Genomic DNA, 14,413 nt, shown 5'->3' with positions numbered 1-14,413 from the left:
CCGCCCCCGCCGCCGCCGCCGCCGCCGCCGCCGCCCCGGGCTACGGCCAGAGCTGCTGCCTCATCGAGGACGGCGAGCGCTGCGTCCGGCCCGCGGGCAACGCCTCCTTCAGCAAGAGGGTCCAGAAGAGCATCTCGCAGAAGAAACTCAAGCTGGACATCGACAAGAGCGTGAGTCTGCCCCCGCCCGCGTCTGGGCCCCGGCGCCCCCAGCTCTCCGTCCGCTGCCCCGGGCTGCGGTCGGGACTCCCTGGGCACTCCCCGCCGTGGGCCTCGCCGCCCCGCGTCTGCAGAACTGAGTTGGACTCGGCATTTCAAAGGCCGCTCCAGCGCTGACATGCTCCGACTGTGATTCTACCCAGATCCGGGAGGATGGGGGCGGGGACTTCAGGACTCCTGCTGCCTGGGAAGATTGGACAGCAGTTTCCAACTTGTTTTATTGGTTTATGGTTTAGACTTTAGAGCAGGGAGAGGTGGGTTAATTTTGTTGGCCCTTGAAGGAGCAAGAATCGGAGGGGCGGGTGATGAAGATACCCGGCTCTTTTCCAACTTCTCTCTCCTTCTAGGAACCCTGTTATTCCTTCAGACAGAGAAAGGTGGCAGTTACTTCCCTGGCTCCCGCAGCCTCGGTATCTGCAGAGTGTCACTGAGCTAGCTGCTTCGCAGGCAACTGTGGGAATGGGTTTTTCTAGGATGTGGCAGAAATAAGACCAAGGCCAGGTCTTGGGAAATGGCTCTTGCAGTCGATGTGACTGGAGGGGGAAGAAAAGAAATCAATTTTCTTAGTGGTAGTTTCTTTTGAAATAAGGGGGTGGAGATTTAAATTTAAATCGGATTGCCCTGCTCTTTGTGGCGTATTATAGGAAACTTCTGTGTGATTTCACCACTTCTAGTTAACAATTCTGAAGCTGTGCCTATTGTCAACCAATTAAGAACTTTTTAGTTTGACATCTGTTGCTGCAAGCCTTAAGTGATTGCTTCATGATTAGGAACTGGAAATGAGTTAAGAGGATATTTAATATTCAGGTAAACTAGCTAAGAGCTTAGGTGGTTAACATCCATTCTCTTTTAGAATCAGAATTTCTCCACAGTTGTAGGAAATCAGAGACTGCTTGTTAAACTGAAAGGGAGTGCACGTTTCCTCTCTGGTTTTAGGGTTGAAATAGGCCCAGAGATAGGAAGTGAGGGTGTCAGATACACACAGCACCTAGGAGGCTGGTTAATTTCTTAAACATAGTATCTAATTTACTTCCAAGCCCTATACATAAGTCTTCATTAAGTCTCTAATAAATAAAAAATCTCTCCTGTCCTTTCTTTTTTTTTTTTTTTTTTTTCGAGACAGAGTCTCTCCTTTGTCACCCAGGCTGGAGTGCAGTGGCAAGATCTCAGCTCACTGCAACCTCCACCTCCTAGGTTGAAGCGATTCTCCTGCCTTAGCCTCCTGCTTAGCTGGGATTACAGGCGTTTGCTGCCATGCCTGGCTAATTTTTGTATTTTTAGTGGAGATGGGGTTTCGCCATGTTGGACAGGCTGATCTTGAACTCTGACCTCAAATGATCCACCAGCCTAGGCCTCCCAGAGTTCTAGGATTACAGGCGTGAGCCACTGTGCCCAGCCCCCTGTCCTTTCTTCAGACTCTTCCCTCCTACCCCTGTTTTTAAGTTAATCGTTATAATACAGTTGCTACTCTTGCATGGACAGTTGCTATTTTTAAGTGGTTGGGAGAGAGTTAATAGCTTTCTTACTACAAATCTCTATCAATGAATGCATGAATGGAAATTATCTGAGAACAAACAAGGGGCTAGACAACAAGGTGATCCCTTGTTAGGTCACCTATAGATGTGAAATGCTTATGACAATGAATTCATCCGCTTAGAAACACTGCCTACCTTCTGTGTAGGTTGTTAGAAGCTGCTTTACTTGAGCAGCTTATAATAATATTTTCCAGTCTTTAAAAAAATAGAATCTTCCAGTCCTTTTAGATCACTGGATGCCTTCCCATCTGAATGATTTTGCTGCTGCAACCAGGACTCCTTTTATTTACCCATTGACTCTACTTGAAAACCTACGTTGAGCTATGCTGATCATTTCACACCCACTATCTAGAAGAAGGGCAGCCTGAGCCTAGCATTAGTGTTCCCAAAAGGTAATGCTTCTGAAGGAGTAAGGTTTCCAGGTGGAATCACTCACAATTTGTTTTAAGGTGGTGTTGTGTAGTCATTATTTCTGAAAGGGATTCTATTTCTTTCTCACAGGCTTGGGCAGGAATTCAATTCCAAGTAACTGCTATGTTACAAGAATTTTTAGCTATTGCAGAAAGTGAAAGAAAAAAACTAGAGCCTTTGCTACTACCTCCTGCCCCGTCCCCACTCCCAAAGGCCACTGAGCTCTGAAATTTCTGAAAACCAGTATGTACGTGAAAAGGGTTAAGGAGAAAATGATTATTTATCTTGTAAGAGAGTCTAGAGTCTAGCAGAGAACCTTTTAAATAATAGCACCAAAATTCAACTCAGGCTGTTTAACTCATTTTATATAGACTTTGGCAGTGTTCTGTGATCTATTAAAATATTAATACACCTCCAGTTGATATATTTCTGCTTTTTTTTTTTTTTTTCTGGAGAAAAGTGGATGTTGAGAATAGTATAAAGGAAAATGCTGGGGTAGGAAAAGACATGTACTAGGGGGGCAGAAGGCCTGGGTGACCTTGGCCAGGTCATTTCCTCACTCTGGATGGCTTCATTTTTACCCATCTAGAAAACGGGATTGGGGTCAATGGGATTGTACTAGTGATTGCTAAATTCTCTTACAACTAGGATTCTGTTATTCTATTGTCCTGATCTGAAATCTCCCAGCCGAAGCTTTAGGAAGCCACCTGTTCTCCCTGTTCTCCTATGAAGTTTGTTAATGTGAACTTGAGCAGTTGATCTGAGTGGTCTCGCCAGTCCAGCTAACATGCAGGACCAGCTTCCTCTCAGGGATGCAGAGTTGGCTTTGTTGTGCTTTCTTCCTGGAGAAAAGCATGTTCAGTATTATATACATCAGCTAGGTTGGGATCTTAGGGACAGTGGCATGTGCTGTGTTCGAAAGTCTGAGTTGAATCTGACAAAGCTATCCCAATTTGTAACCACGTAAGTGGTGGCTTTCATTAGCCTAAGCCACTTTTAGATATAGGAGACTTCCTATATTGGTACATCAACATTTTTCGAGTACCTCCTGTCTGCAAGACACCATCACGGTATAAACTTAAAAGTATTCATGACTCACTAATTCAGCCACATGAAAGTGATCATTCATCTGAATAAACAGTTTTCATTATTTTTTCCATGAAAAGGTCTGAATTAATTGATGCAATTTCCTGCCAACTTACTTTTATCTTGAAGGATTTAAGGGATAAACTCAAATTCAGAAGTCTCTGCAGAACATTTGTGAAACAGCTGTTTCACTATCAACAACCCCAAGTCATTTGCCAGGCATTCAGTTTCTGTAAGGTTTTTCAGTGGCTCCTCCAGCCAGCCATGAAGGATTCTTCATGTCTTAGCTGTTGCTGCCACCTTCACTTACCTCCATCCTGTATTAGAAAATCTGTAGTATCCACCTTCTTGTATGTGGTTCTACCTTGTAAGAATTTCCACATCTTTTTCCACTTTTCTTTGTGGATCAGATGTGAGATAATGCAAGAATTATAAATTGACACATAGAAACAAAGTTTTTCAGAGAGTTATTATCCTACAATAGTAGCTATTGTAAGTGTAAAAATAGAGTGTCCCGAATACCATTGCCACAGTCCCTTGTGTCCTGCTTTCCTCCTCCCCAGGACAGTGCATTCCAGCCAACTATAAGTTCATGACTCCTACAGGTCTTCTGAAAATGTCGCATTACTCCCTGCTTCCTTGAGGAACTCTGTCTTCTCGGAAGGAAAGTCTAAGCTGTTCTCATGCTCACCGCCCAGATGCCTCACTTTTTCATTATGCTCCTACATGGGCAGCCATCATCACCCAACTGACACTGTACCCTGGGCCTCCTCACTCACTCTTTCTGTCATCCTCCATTGGGAACTCTAAAGTCTTGGCCCTCCTACCCATCTGGAATGCTTCCTGTCTGCCTAAAGTCCTCCCTTTTAGTCAGGGCCCTTCACCCTGAGCATCTCTGTTGCAGGAAGATCTTCCTTTGCTGAATCTGTACCATTTACTGTTTTCACCATTCACTGGAGACTTGGTGTATGATATGCCACAAAGTGTGATGTTAGCGTTCTCTTTGTGTTCTTCTGCACCTCAGTAGTGAGCTTCTAGGAATGATGGCCTACATCTTGTCTTCCGTCTCTCTCTCCAATGCCCTGCAATGGACGGAAGCCCCACAGTTTGACAGATACCTGTTGCTGTCTCCAAGGAATTGGCCAACTCTGACTTTGATTTTTCTGTCCGTCAGGTAAGGCACCTGTATATCTGTGATTTTCACAAAAATTTCATCCAGAGTGTCCGAAATAAAAGGAAGAGGAAGACAAGTGACGATGGTGGAGATTCTCCCGAGCACGACACTGACATTCCTGAGGTAAAGGTCAAAGAAATCAATTTGCGGAAGCTGGAAAAATGGATTATAATCTGATCCTCACCTCTGGCCTGGTCTGCCTTTTGTGTTAAGAAGTAATTTTAGTCCCCTTTGTTTTGCTGTGGATTGTTTGAAAAGTGAATTATAGTAATGTGGAATCTGAGAGCTAAAAGCTTGGATACCCACTGGTCAGACTGCCTCATCATTTTATGGACAGGCGCAGAGAGCTGAGGTCATGTATATAGTTTGGAGGCTCTAGTCTGGGGCCCTTTCCAGTAGACCACGCTGTTTTTCTGCAAGACGCCCCTGACAAATGCATAAATACAACCACAGTCACTTTTTTTAAAACCTTGTTTAAAACCTTTAGAGAGTGTGTAATGGTTTGGGAGAAGTCTCTTCCCCAAAAAATGAAGATGTAGGTCATCAGTTCATACCAGCTCAGATTTTCTCTCACTGATTTCTTGACACCTAGTCCAGGCTGTTTCCAAGGATCCATTTCAAAGTTGACTAAACTGGACCTGGTTTTCTCAGCTCTAGCACTGTTGACATTTGGGGTCAGATAGTTTTTGTTGTGGGGACTGTCCTCTGCATTGTAGGATATTTAACAGCATGCCTCAGCAGCATCCCCTCATGGGATTCTACCAATCACCATCCTGAGTCATGACAATCGAAAAGTGTCTCCAGACATTGCCACACCTCCTTTACAAGACAAAATCATCCTGTGTTGAGAACCACTGCGCTAGACCATGTGACCTAGGCTTCTCAAACTGGAAGGCCGCCTTCCCTTCAGGTGCCTGTGTCTATTAAGTGAGGCTTCAGGAAGGAATATTGGATTTTCTTTCTACTAAATTGTTTTCACTCAAGACTCAGCAAAACAAGAACCGTTTATAGTGTACATTGAATATTTGACACATGAATATTTCATAAGGCAACCGCCTGTTAGCACTCAGAGTGAAAATGACTGTGTAGGAATAGAAAGAGTAGGCGGGCCTTTGTCTGCAGATGTGGAGGAAACCGTTGAAAATCTGGCCCTTTCCCTCTGCCCCTCCCTGTGTCCCCTTTTCCAATGTTGGTTTACAGAATCTTGCTGTTGCTTTTAGCATTATTGTTATTTTATAAAGAAATGGATGTATTCGATTTCTAAGTGGTTTTCACCAAAAAAAAAAAAAAAAGGTTTTAAGGAATGTTTTGAAAAGAATGAAGGACTTTGGCCCCTCATATTGATCATTCATTTTGTTTTTAAGTGCTCTCCACCTGCCTGAAGCAAGAACAGCTCTTTTAGAGGCAGGTAAAGGCAGCCCAACTTTATGGGCCTTCGATTTTTCATGACTATGCAGCTTTCCTCTCTTCCTTTGTTAGAAACAAAAAGGGGGTTCCCTTCCCCTCTGTTATCCAGTCATCTGCAAAGACCCCAACCCTAACCTGCTGGTTTGCACATTCACTACAGTAACTTTTGAACTTTCTCTGGAGGGAGGTTAAGGATTCTAATACCAGAAGGCTGGGCCTAGGAAAGAGCTATTTGAGGATAACAGTTCTTCCCACTGCCCTCCTTTGTGCCCCTTTATCTGGTCGCTGCCTCATTCTGGCCTGTCTTCCTCCAGGATGTCTCTGGTTTTTGCCTTTGCCCTCCATCTTTGGTGTCCCTTCTAGCATCACTGCCTCTTCAAAGCTCAACCTCTTTATCTCATTCTGCTTGTTGCTATAGCATCTCCCTCTGTATTCCCCCATCAGTCTTCCCAACAACCACCACCAGACCCATCCTGCGCCATCACCCTCTACCCTCTGTGATAGCTCCTTCTGTTTTTCTAGATGTGCTACCATCTATTCTCACCTTTTAAACCCATCACAGTTGCCTGTGACCCCCTTGCCCATCTGTGCCTCTCCCAGCTTTCTGTGCTCTGATCTTTTCCCCTATTCCCTACCCTGTTTCTCAGTGCCTTGTCAGACCCTGCTTCTCCTTAGCTTAAGCTTTACCTTCTCCACCAGTTGTGTGAGATCAGCCCACCCCAGCCAGAACTGTTTTTCCACTGTTACTTTTGCCCTCCCAACCAGTTACTAGTCCTCAATGGACCATTTCTAAGACCTCTTTTGAAGCCCTCCCCATCCTCATCCCTACCTTAGTGTAGTGCTAGGCACGTAGTGGGCTCTTGGTGAGTCCTGGTTGGTCAGGTGATGGATAACATTTTTCTCCTCTTCTCCCTAGGTTGATCTGTTCCAGCTGCAAGTGAACACCCTACGACGTTATAAACGACACTACAAGTTGCAGACCAGACCAGGCTTCAATAAGGCCCAATTAGCAGAAGTAGGTAGACAAAATTGCCCTCTAAAGAGAGCCAGCGTTGTGCTGCTGCTGATGGTTACCCTGATTCTCCCTTACTATGTGTGTCTGCTAATTGTAATCTCCTCCAGAGTTCTGGAAGCAACTCCGTATTCCTCTTTGGCACAATTTAGAACCCCACAGCTTTAGACCTGCAAAGGCCTCAGCTCCAGAAGAGAAACCATGGCACAGAAAGAGGAAAGGATTTGCTTAAAATCACACAGCAAGTTGATAGCTGAATTTAGCCTGGGATCTCATGACTCCAGATTCTAAGTCCTGAGTGTTCATTTGTTTGAATCCTTTTTGCAAGATTCCTTTTTTTTTTTTTTTTTTTTTTTTTTTTTTTTTGAGACAGGGTTTTGCTTTATCACCCAGGCTGGAGTGCAATGGCACAGTCTGGGCTCACTGCAGCCCCAACCTCCCAGCTTTAAGTGATCCTTCCCACCTCAGCCTCCAGAGTAGCACACCCCTGTGCACAGCTAATTTTATTTTTGTAGAGACGCGGCCTCACTATGTTGCTCAAGTGATTCTCTTTGGCTCAAGCAGTCCTTCTATCTCAGCCTCCCAAAGTGATGGGATTACAGGCATGAGCCACTGTGCCTGGCTTAGCAAGATTCTTATAGATATGATCATTTTGTGTGTCAGATTAATCATTTCAAAACCTTCCTGATGTTCTACAGGAGCTATTTTTTTTTCCCTTGATTTCTCCTACTCTGGTGTTGGTAATGAAAGTATTTTAATGAATGGCACCCAAGAAAGTTTTCTCCTGCCCTGAGTTAACACAGTTTGGAGTAGGGGGAAGTGCTCCATTGGCCATTTTTAAAATACATGAACTGCCTGGCTTGATAATTCTGTCTTTGTCACTTCTGCAGGTATTTTCTCATCCTTCTTTTCTTTCTTAATCCCTCAATATATTTTTCTGCCTGTTATAGAAAAGTTGGAAAATGGAGAAAAGAAAAATATAATTCTATCATCCAGAGATAATCACTCTTCATGTCTAGCTCTCTGTCTTTTTTTTATCTGTTTCAGTCACCTTGATCCATTGAGATTTCCTGAAAGGCTTCCAGCCTATTTCATTTTTGGTTTTTCCTTTAGAGGTTTCTTGCTCGGCCGTCACTTTTTCTTAAACAACTTCTTCACCAGTGTCCAGATGACACAGAGGAGGTCAGAAGCCTCTCCTACTTTAAAATAACATCACCCGTTGCCAGTGTTCTCTCCAGTGGAAGGGAAAGAATGAGGTGGAGCAGGAGGAGACCTGCATTCTCATTACTTACAGAATGAAGTATTAGGAGTATTAGTAAATGATGCATTTTCCTTCAAATCTGATGTGTCTTTCAGGAGGCAGTTATGCACTACTTAGAGGAATTTTGGGGTTCAGATACCTCTCTGTTCAATTTGTTCAATTGGCTGTTCATTTAACAGTTTTTTTTTGTTTTTGTTTTTTTTTAAACGGAGTCTTGCTCTATCTCCCAGGTTGGAGTGCATTGCTATGATCTCAGCTCACCACAACCTCTGCCTCCCGGGTTCAATTGAGTCTCTGCCTGTTTCCCGAGTGGCTGGGATTACAGGTGCCTGCCACCACACCCGGCTAATTTTTGTATTTTTAGTAGAGACGGGGTTTCACCATGTTGGCCAGGCTGGTCTCAGTCTCCTGACCTCAGGTGATCTGCCCGCCTCGGCCTCCCAAAGGGATTACAGGCGCGAGCCACCATGCCCAGCCTAACACAATTTTTATTTGTTTTTGAGACAAGGTCTCGCTGTGTCCCCTCGGCTGGAGTGCAATAGCGCAGTCACAGCTCACTGCAACTTCAACCTCCTGGGCTCAAGTGATCCTCCCACCTCAACCTCCTGAGTAGCTGGGACCATAGGTGCATGCTATGACACCTGGCTAATTTTTTAGTAGAGATGAGGTCTCCACTGTGTTGCCCAGGCTGGTCTTGAACTCCTGGCCTCAACTGATCCTCCCGCCTTAACCTCCCAAAGCATTGGGATTATAGGTGTGAGCCACCACGCCTGTCCCACAATTTTTAAAAAACACATTTCTTCCCACTTTCAAGGCCTGAGAGGTTTGGTAGCAGCTGGCCAACCAGAGCAGTCCCCGTCTCTCCTCCATGAGTATGACTGTGAAATTATGCCATGACAGGTAGTAGGCTGCCACTGAAATAGAACTGCACCTTGAAGAGTTGTAGGTTAAAAAGCTACTTTTGGATCCTGGAAATTAAACCACCTACATCCCTGGGGAGAAAGGGCAAAGGGCATTCTGAGTTCCGCACACAGCAGGAAGTTCTGCAGCGTTTGTAATTCCCGCCATAGCTTGCAAACAACTCCCTGTTCCCCTCTTTGTACAATGTAGAATTTGCGGTGTGATTTATGCCTGGTTTAAGGAACTTTGGTATTTTCTCCCCACATAGACTGTGAGTCGACACTTCAGGAACATACCTGTGAATGAAAAAGAGACCCTTGCCTACTTCATCTACATGGTGAAGAGTAACAAGAGTAGACTGGACCAGAAATCGGAGGGTGGCAAGCAGCTTGAGTGAGGATGAAGCACATCTTAAAGGAATGAAGTGTAATGCTTGATGCACAGGTGATATCTGCTACATTTAAGCCCATAAAGACTGTTAAATATTATTGTAAATAAAAAAGTTTGAATGATGAATATTGTAAATCTTTTTGGTCAGGAGGATTATATTCTCATGATTCAGCATGTGTATAGAAAGACTTTCTTTTGAGATAACTCTGGACTAAAAAAATCAGGATCATTAAAAGAATTTAAAACTATGTATTTCAGCATTCAACAAAGCATTAAGTCAATTCTACTGGAAATGTGGGATAAGAAATATTTTGGTAATCACCTTCTCCACCAGGCTGCCACATGTGAGCCGTAGCTTGGAATAGCTGCAAGGTGCAATTGACCGTGGAAGTGCATGAGCAGACCCACATCTGGACTTGCATGCTGCCCGCTGGCGACATAGATATCCCGCCCGCTTTGTTGCAAGCTTTGTCATTTATCAGCAGATCAGTTTGACACTGGTCCCCCTCACTCACCCTGTGCCTTGTACACAGGAGGCACTCAATCAGTAGGTATTGGCTAATTGAGCTGTCACTAATAGTACCAGCCTTGTAACATCTGCTTCACACCTCTCATTACTGAGACCTCTGCCATTTCTGTTCCTTACCACTTAACTGCTAGAATGTGGAGGAAATCCTGATACACCAACAAGGAAGTTTCTGATCAGATAAGGATTTCAGGACAGTTGCATGTGCAAAACTGATTTTGTTGAGGGTTCCAGAAACGCTGATATAGAGACCCTCACAGATGATACGATCCCTTATGCACCCCACTATGCTTCACTTTTTGGGGTGCAGTTAGATATTATGACCTTCAGCCAAGCTTCTTGGCAATAAATGCATTGACACACTGACGTATTTAGTAATTTAGGGTAAGTGTTTTTAGAAGTTTTCATCCTAAGTTCACAACCACCATGCAAGCTGCCAGGGGCCATGTGATTCCTGCCCAGAAGTCCAGCTTAGGATTGAAAGGCTGGCTGGCCTTGACTCCCTGGGCTCTGGTCATCAGCAAATCGTGAGTTTGGGCAACAAAGGTCAATTCCATCTGATGCTCATTTTTGTGAACAATTAGCCTCCCTCTTAGAAAGATTGCTAAAATAATTTTTGAAAATTACCTAATTTTTTTGTTCAAAACGTTGAACTCCTCAATCTAATTATATCAGAGCCAAAGTATCCTGTGAAAACAAAGCTTTATATCCAAAAATATGCTTTTGCAAAATTCTTTAATCTGTGTAGTGGAGGGCAGAGGGTATGGGGTAGGAGGGTGGGAGAAAGAAGAAAAGGATTTGGATTCTGATTTATGACCATCTTGACATGTGGTCAAAGATGTCATTTTCCTACTTAGTTTCAATTCTGAGTTATTTCTTAAGCCTTAAATAAGAAGAATGGACAGCCTGGCCTGGCAGAGTTTCACAGATGGCTTAATCTGAGCACCATCACAGAGAAGTCAGAACTACACCCACTACTGAGCAGGTGGCGGAGTGTCCAAAGGTCTCAGTTCTGTGGAGCAGAGTACTACGCTTTCTGTGGAATGGGGACAGGGTCACCATGCTCACTAAAATGCAGTGTGTTCCATTGCAGCAAAGCTTTCGCCTGTGTTCAAAGTGCATGTCTAGCAGATTGCAGCCTTTTTAATTACATATGTATAAATGGGTGTACATAGAATATACTCGACTGTGAGGGCATCCTATTTTGGTATGCCTCCTGGCTATGGATGGCATGTTCCAGTGCTCTGTGAGTGTTTTCAGTCATTCACATTCACTATGTGTCTAGAGAGTCTCTCCCTGCTTACAGCTGAAAGATGTTGATACAGGCACCAAGAAGGCTGAGGGGCAGATGGGGCCTGCAGGTTAAGGCATTGTTAACTTGCTCCATGGAAATGTCCACATCTTAATGAGTAAAAAAGTGTACTTTTCTGATATGTAAACCAGAATTGTGGGCGTGTAGGTCACATCACTATTTCTTTAGCAGCAAATCTGTTTTCCCAGTTGAGAGAGACAGTAGCTTCTGCACAAGAATGTATGGTGGTAGGATCCATCTGTTCAAGTGTGTCTGAAAGAATCTTTGTTCCAAAGCGAAACCTGGGGAAATGTTTTACCTTCAGCCAGATACTGTGTGTCCACTTGGGCTCCTTGTTGTTTTTCCTCTAAGGAGAGGTACTTGTGGAAAGTGGAGGTTGTGGGCATCTTTTCAACCTTTTCAACCTGACCTTTCAACAGGTCAGGTGAGAGAAAAGACAAAGTTATTTGAACCTTTGTTTTTCTTATGTCCAGAAATCTGTTCTTTCATCAAACCACTAAACCACTCGCCTTAGCCTCTTCTGCAGTTTCTGGTGGCTCTATCTGTGTGGAAGGGACTCCTGCCTGTGAGAAGTGGCCAGGCCCTCCAGAGCAATGGTGTCTGGCTTCAGGGAGCAGTGGGGTGTGGGGAAAGCAGTGTTCATCTTGGCTGCACCATCTTTATACCACCCATCAAGGACTCTTGGCGCTTCCCTCCACCTGTGACATAGCAGCATTGCCTTCTTTCCTCTTGGTGCTTCTGGGCAAAACTGGAATTTGAAATCCAGAAATGGTGTTGTCTTCTTAAAGAGTATGGTTCCTGCCTCACTTCCAGCCTGGTATGGTTCTTTGATATGCCCTGAAGGTTCTCACATGGAAACATCCGTATCCTGCCATTCATGTTGTTTTAAGATTTTTAAAAAGCCAATGGACAAACTTCTTGCTTCAAAGAACAAACTCTTAGGCTGGCAACAGCATGTAAAAAAGATCATAGCTGAATCTCATGAAAGATTAAAAACCAAAGTATTCAAGACCAGTGTTGTAAAATGAAGAGGAATTTTACTTACGTGTTACAGCTGCCAAGTCGTTAAATGTTCCTGTCATAGCTAAATAGTCACTGCTAGCCTTTCAGAGAACAGATAGTAACAATTGTTTGCATCTGCAGTGTTGCATCTAATTTTGGTGTTTTGGCTCTTTATTTTATGGGAGGTTTTTTGTTAATATCCTGCAGGGCAACTGCCTGGTGGGAGGGAGAGAATGGAAGAAGGAACTTACTCTGGGTGCCTTGCCTATTGAGGGAGGCTGTGCCTGGTGTAGATCCCAGAGCAGCTGCTTCATGGAAGTCATCCAGAGGCGCTCTCAGTCATTACAATGACAAGATCTCAAAGTTGAGAAAGGGCTGTCAAGTCATCCAGTCTAGTCTCCACATAGGTGCTGACATTCTGCCTACAACTGTCCCACCAAGGGGCTGAGCAGTCTGGACTTAAACACCTCCGAGGACAGAGAACCCACTACCTCCTGGAGAAGCCTGTTCTTTGTAAACCTCTGGCTTTTCTATGTTCTCTGTGATTTCCATCTTAGTCTGTGCCCCATGGGGGCCACATGGGACAAGTTATTTTTGGCAAAGCACCTAATTGCTGGCGCTGTCCCAAAGCATAGTGTTTGCCTTTTGGAAAGAAACAATGCTAGGACACTTTGGTATACCGTCCTTACCCCTGAGTATTAGTCCACTCAGTTCCTTGTTGGAGAATGTTGAGAAAACCCTACTGGCTGGCTTGTTCTTGCCAAAGCTGGGGGAGAGGAGAGGGGGGGACGAGAAGATGTTAGCAGCCTACTAAAAGACAGATGACTCAGTTCTGTGCTTGCCCCACAAAAACGGATGCTCACAACATCAGGAAAATGTTCAGCTGGAAGATTCATAACTTCGTTGCTTTGCATGAAGTTTCAAGTTTTCGTGGTTGCCCAGAGCTTGTATCTTAGATTCCTGTAAGGACTTCACACTGTTTTTATTGAGAAAACAAAGCTTCAGGACTTAAGGGTCTCAGCACCAGAGAAGTGCTGTATTTTCAAGGTGGAAAGTCTGTTAAGCTTGCTGTTGTCCAATCGTCTGTTTTTAGAGATGGGGAAACTAAAACTCATAAAGATGTGCCTGAAGTCATATGGCGTCTTCAGAACCAACCTCTGGCCCTCTTGACCTGTCTAACATTCTTTCTGACTTACAGGATAACTCTAATTCAGTCTAAGTCAGCTGCCCTCAGATTCTTGAGAACTTAAAATTGAGCAGAAATTCCCAAGGCCAACCTGGCTCTCAGGGACCAACCTGCAGAACTCAAGATTGAGTGAAATGTTTAGGCCAGTTGAGTTTTGCAAAATGAGTGGTAGGGGATAACAGATCTAGCCCGTAATTTAAAACCAGGGTTCAAAAGCCCTAGTGGAAGATGTAGTATTGTCCTAGCATTTAAATTCTCATGAAATGGGCTTGGTCTATGATCTCTTGATCAGACATCTGCCTTCCAGGTGATCCTTTGAGGCTGTATAATTCAGCTGGTCCTGGCTCCTGGTCCCTGTTACTGAGCTGGGCAGTTGAACTGAAGGGCAGATGAGCTCAAGATCATGGCTTGGGAAGCATGGTGCTTTAGGGGTGCCTTTTTATTCCTTTCATTGTAGTATAGACTGTTTCCAAGTTTATGGTTAGAAATGGTAAAGTGGGTCTGATGTTTTGAGGTAGAATCCAGCCTGGGGCAAGATATGAACTGTTCTTGAGGTAGAAATGTCGACAGTCAGTTGTTTCATCTGGCTTGCATCTTAAAACACAAGCCCTTCGGTTGCTTTCATGTAATGAACACATTTGCCAATGACAGAGAGTTATACAGGATCCCTCTTTTATATTTCTATTGTCTGCTATGCTCATCAGAGTATATTTTGGGGTATGAGGTTTTGGGTTTTTTTTTTTCCCATTTTGTAACTGCCTTATTGAAAAGTAAGTGCCCTTCCATTCCAGGCCTCCTCATATTGTACTTGTTTCCTGCCAAATCTGGGGGATCATTTGTATTTTAACTTTGTAATCTATGGCTCTGTACTGTTGAAAGGTTCTCAATTCTATGGGGTCTCCTTAGTATGTATGTAACTTTTCATGTTGCAATATCACACAGATGGGATGGCCCGACTTTTGCTCTTAATAAATAATCTGAATGAGTAAGAGA

The 14,413-nt window shown here is 44.0% G+C and overlaps 1 protein-coding gene across 1 annotated transcript in view; it reads left to right on the top strand.

The window, feature by feature from the left end:
* Nucleotides 1–14,413, top strand: part of SAP30L (SAP30 like) — a 15,082-nt gene extending 669 nt beyond the window's left edge. Inside the window, exons 2-5 of the mRNA XM_017875847.1 lie at nucleotides 4–170; nucleotides 4,425–4,547; nucleotides 6,748–6,846; nucleotides 9,273–14,413. Coding sequence (XP_017731336.1) covers nucleotides 4–170; nucleotides 4,425–4,547; nucleotides 6,748–6,846; nucleotides 9,273–9,401 — 518 coding nt within the window. The 3' untranslated portion in view covers nucleotides 9,402–14,413. The remainder of the gene's footprint in view (nucleotides 1–3; nucleotides 171–4,424; nucleotides 4,548–6,747; nucleotides 6,847–9,272) is intronic.

Source organism: Rhinopithecus bieti, unplaced genomic scaffold, assembly GCF_001698545.2.
Source record: "Rhinopithecus bieti isolate Rb0 unplaced genomic scaffold, ASM169854v2 scaffold_7673, whole genome shotgun sequence".
Lineage (NCBI taxonomy): Eukaryota > Metazoa > Chordata > Mammalia > Primates > Cercopithecidae > Rhinopithecus > Rhinopithecus bieti.
The sequence above is the reverse complement of the archived record's forward strand: the minus strand, read 5'-3'. Positions and strand labels throughout refer to the sequence as shown.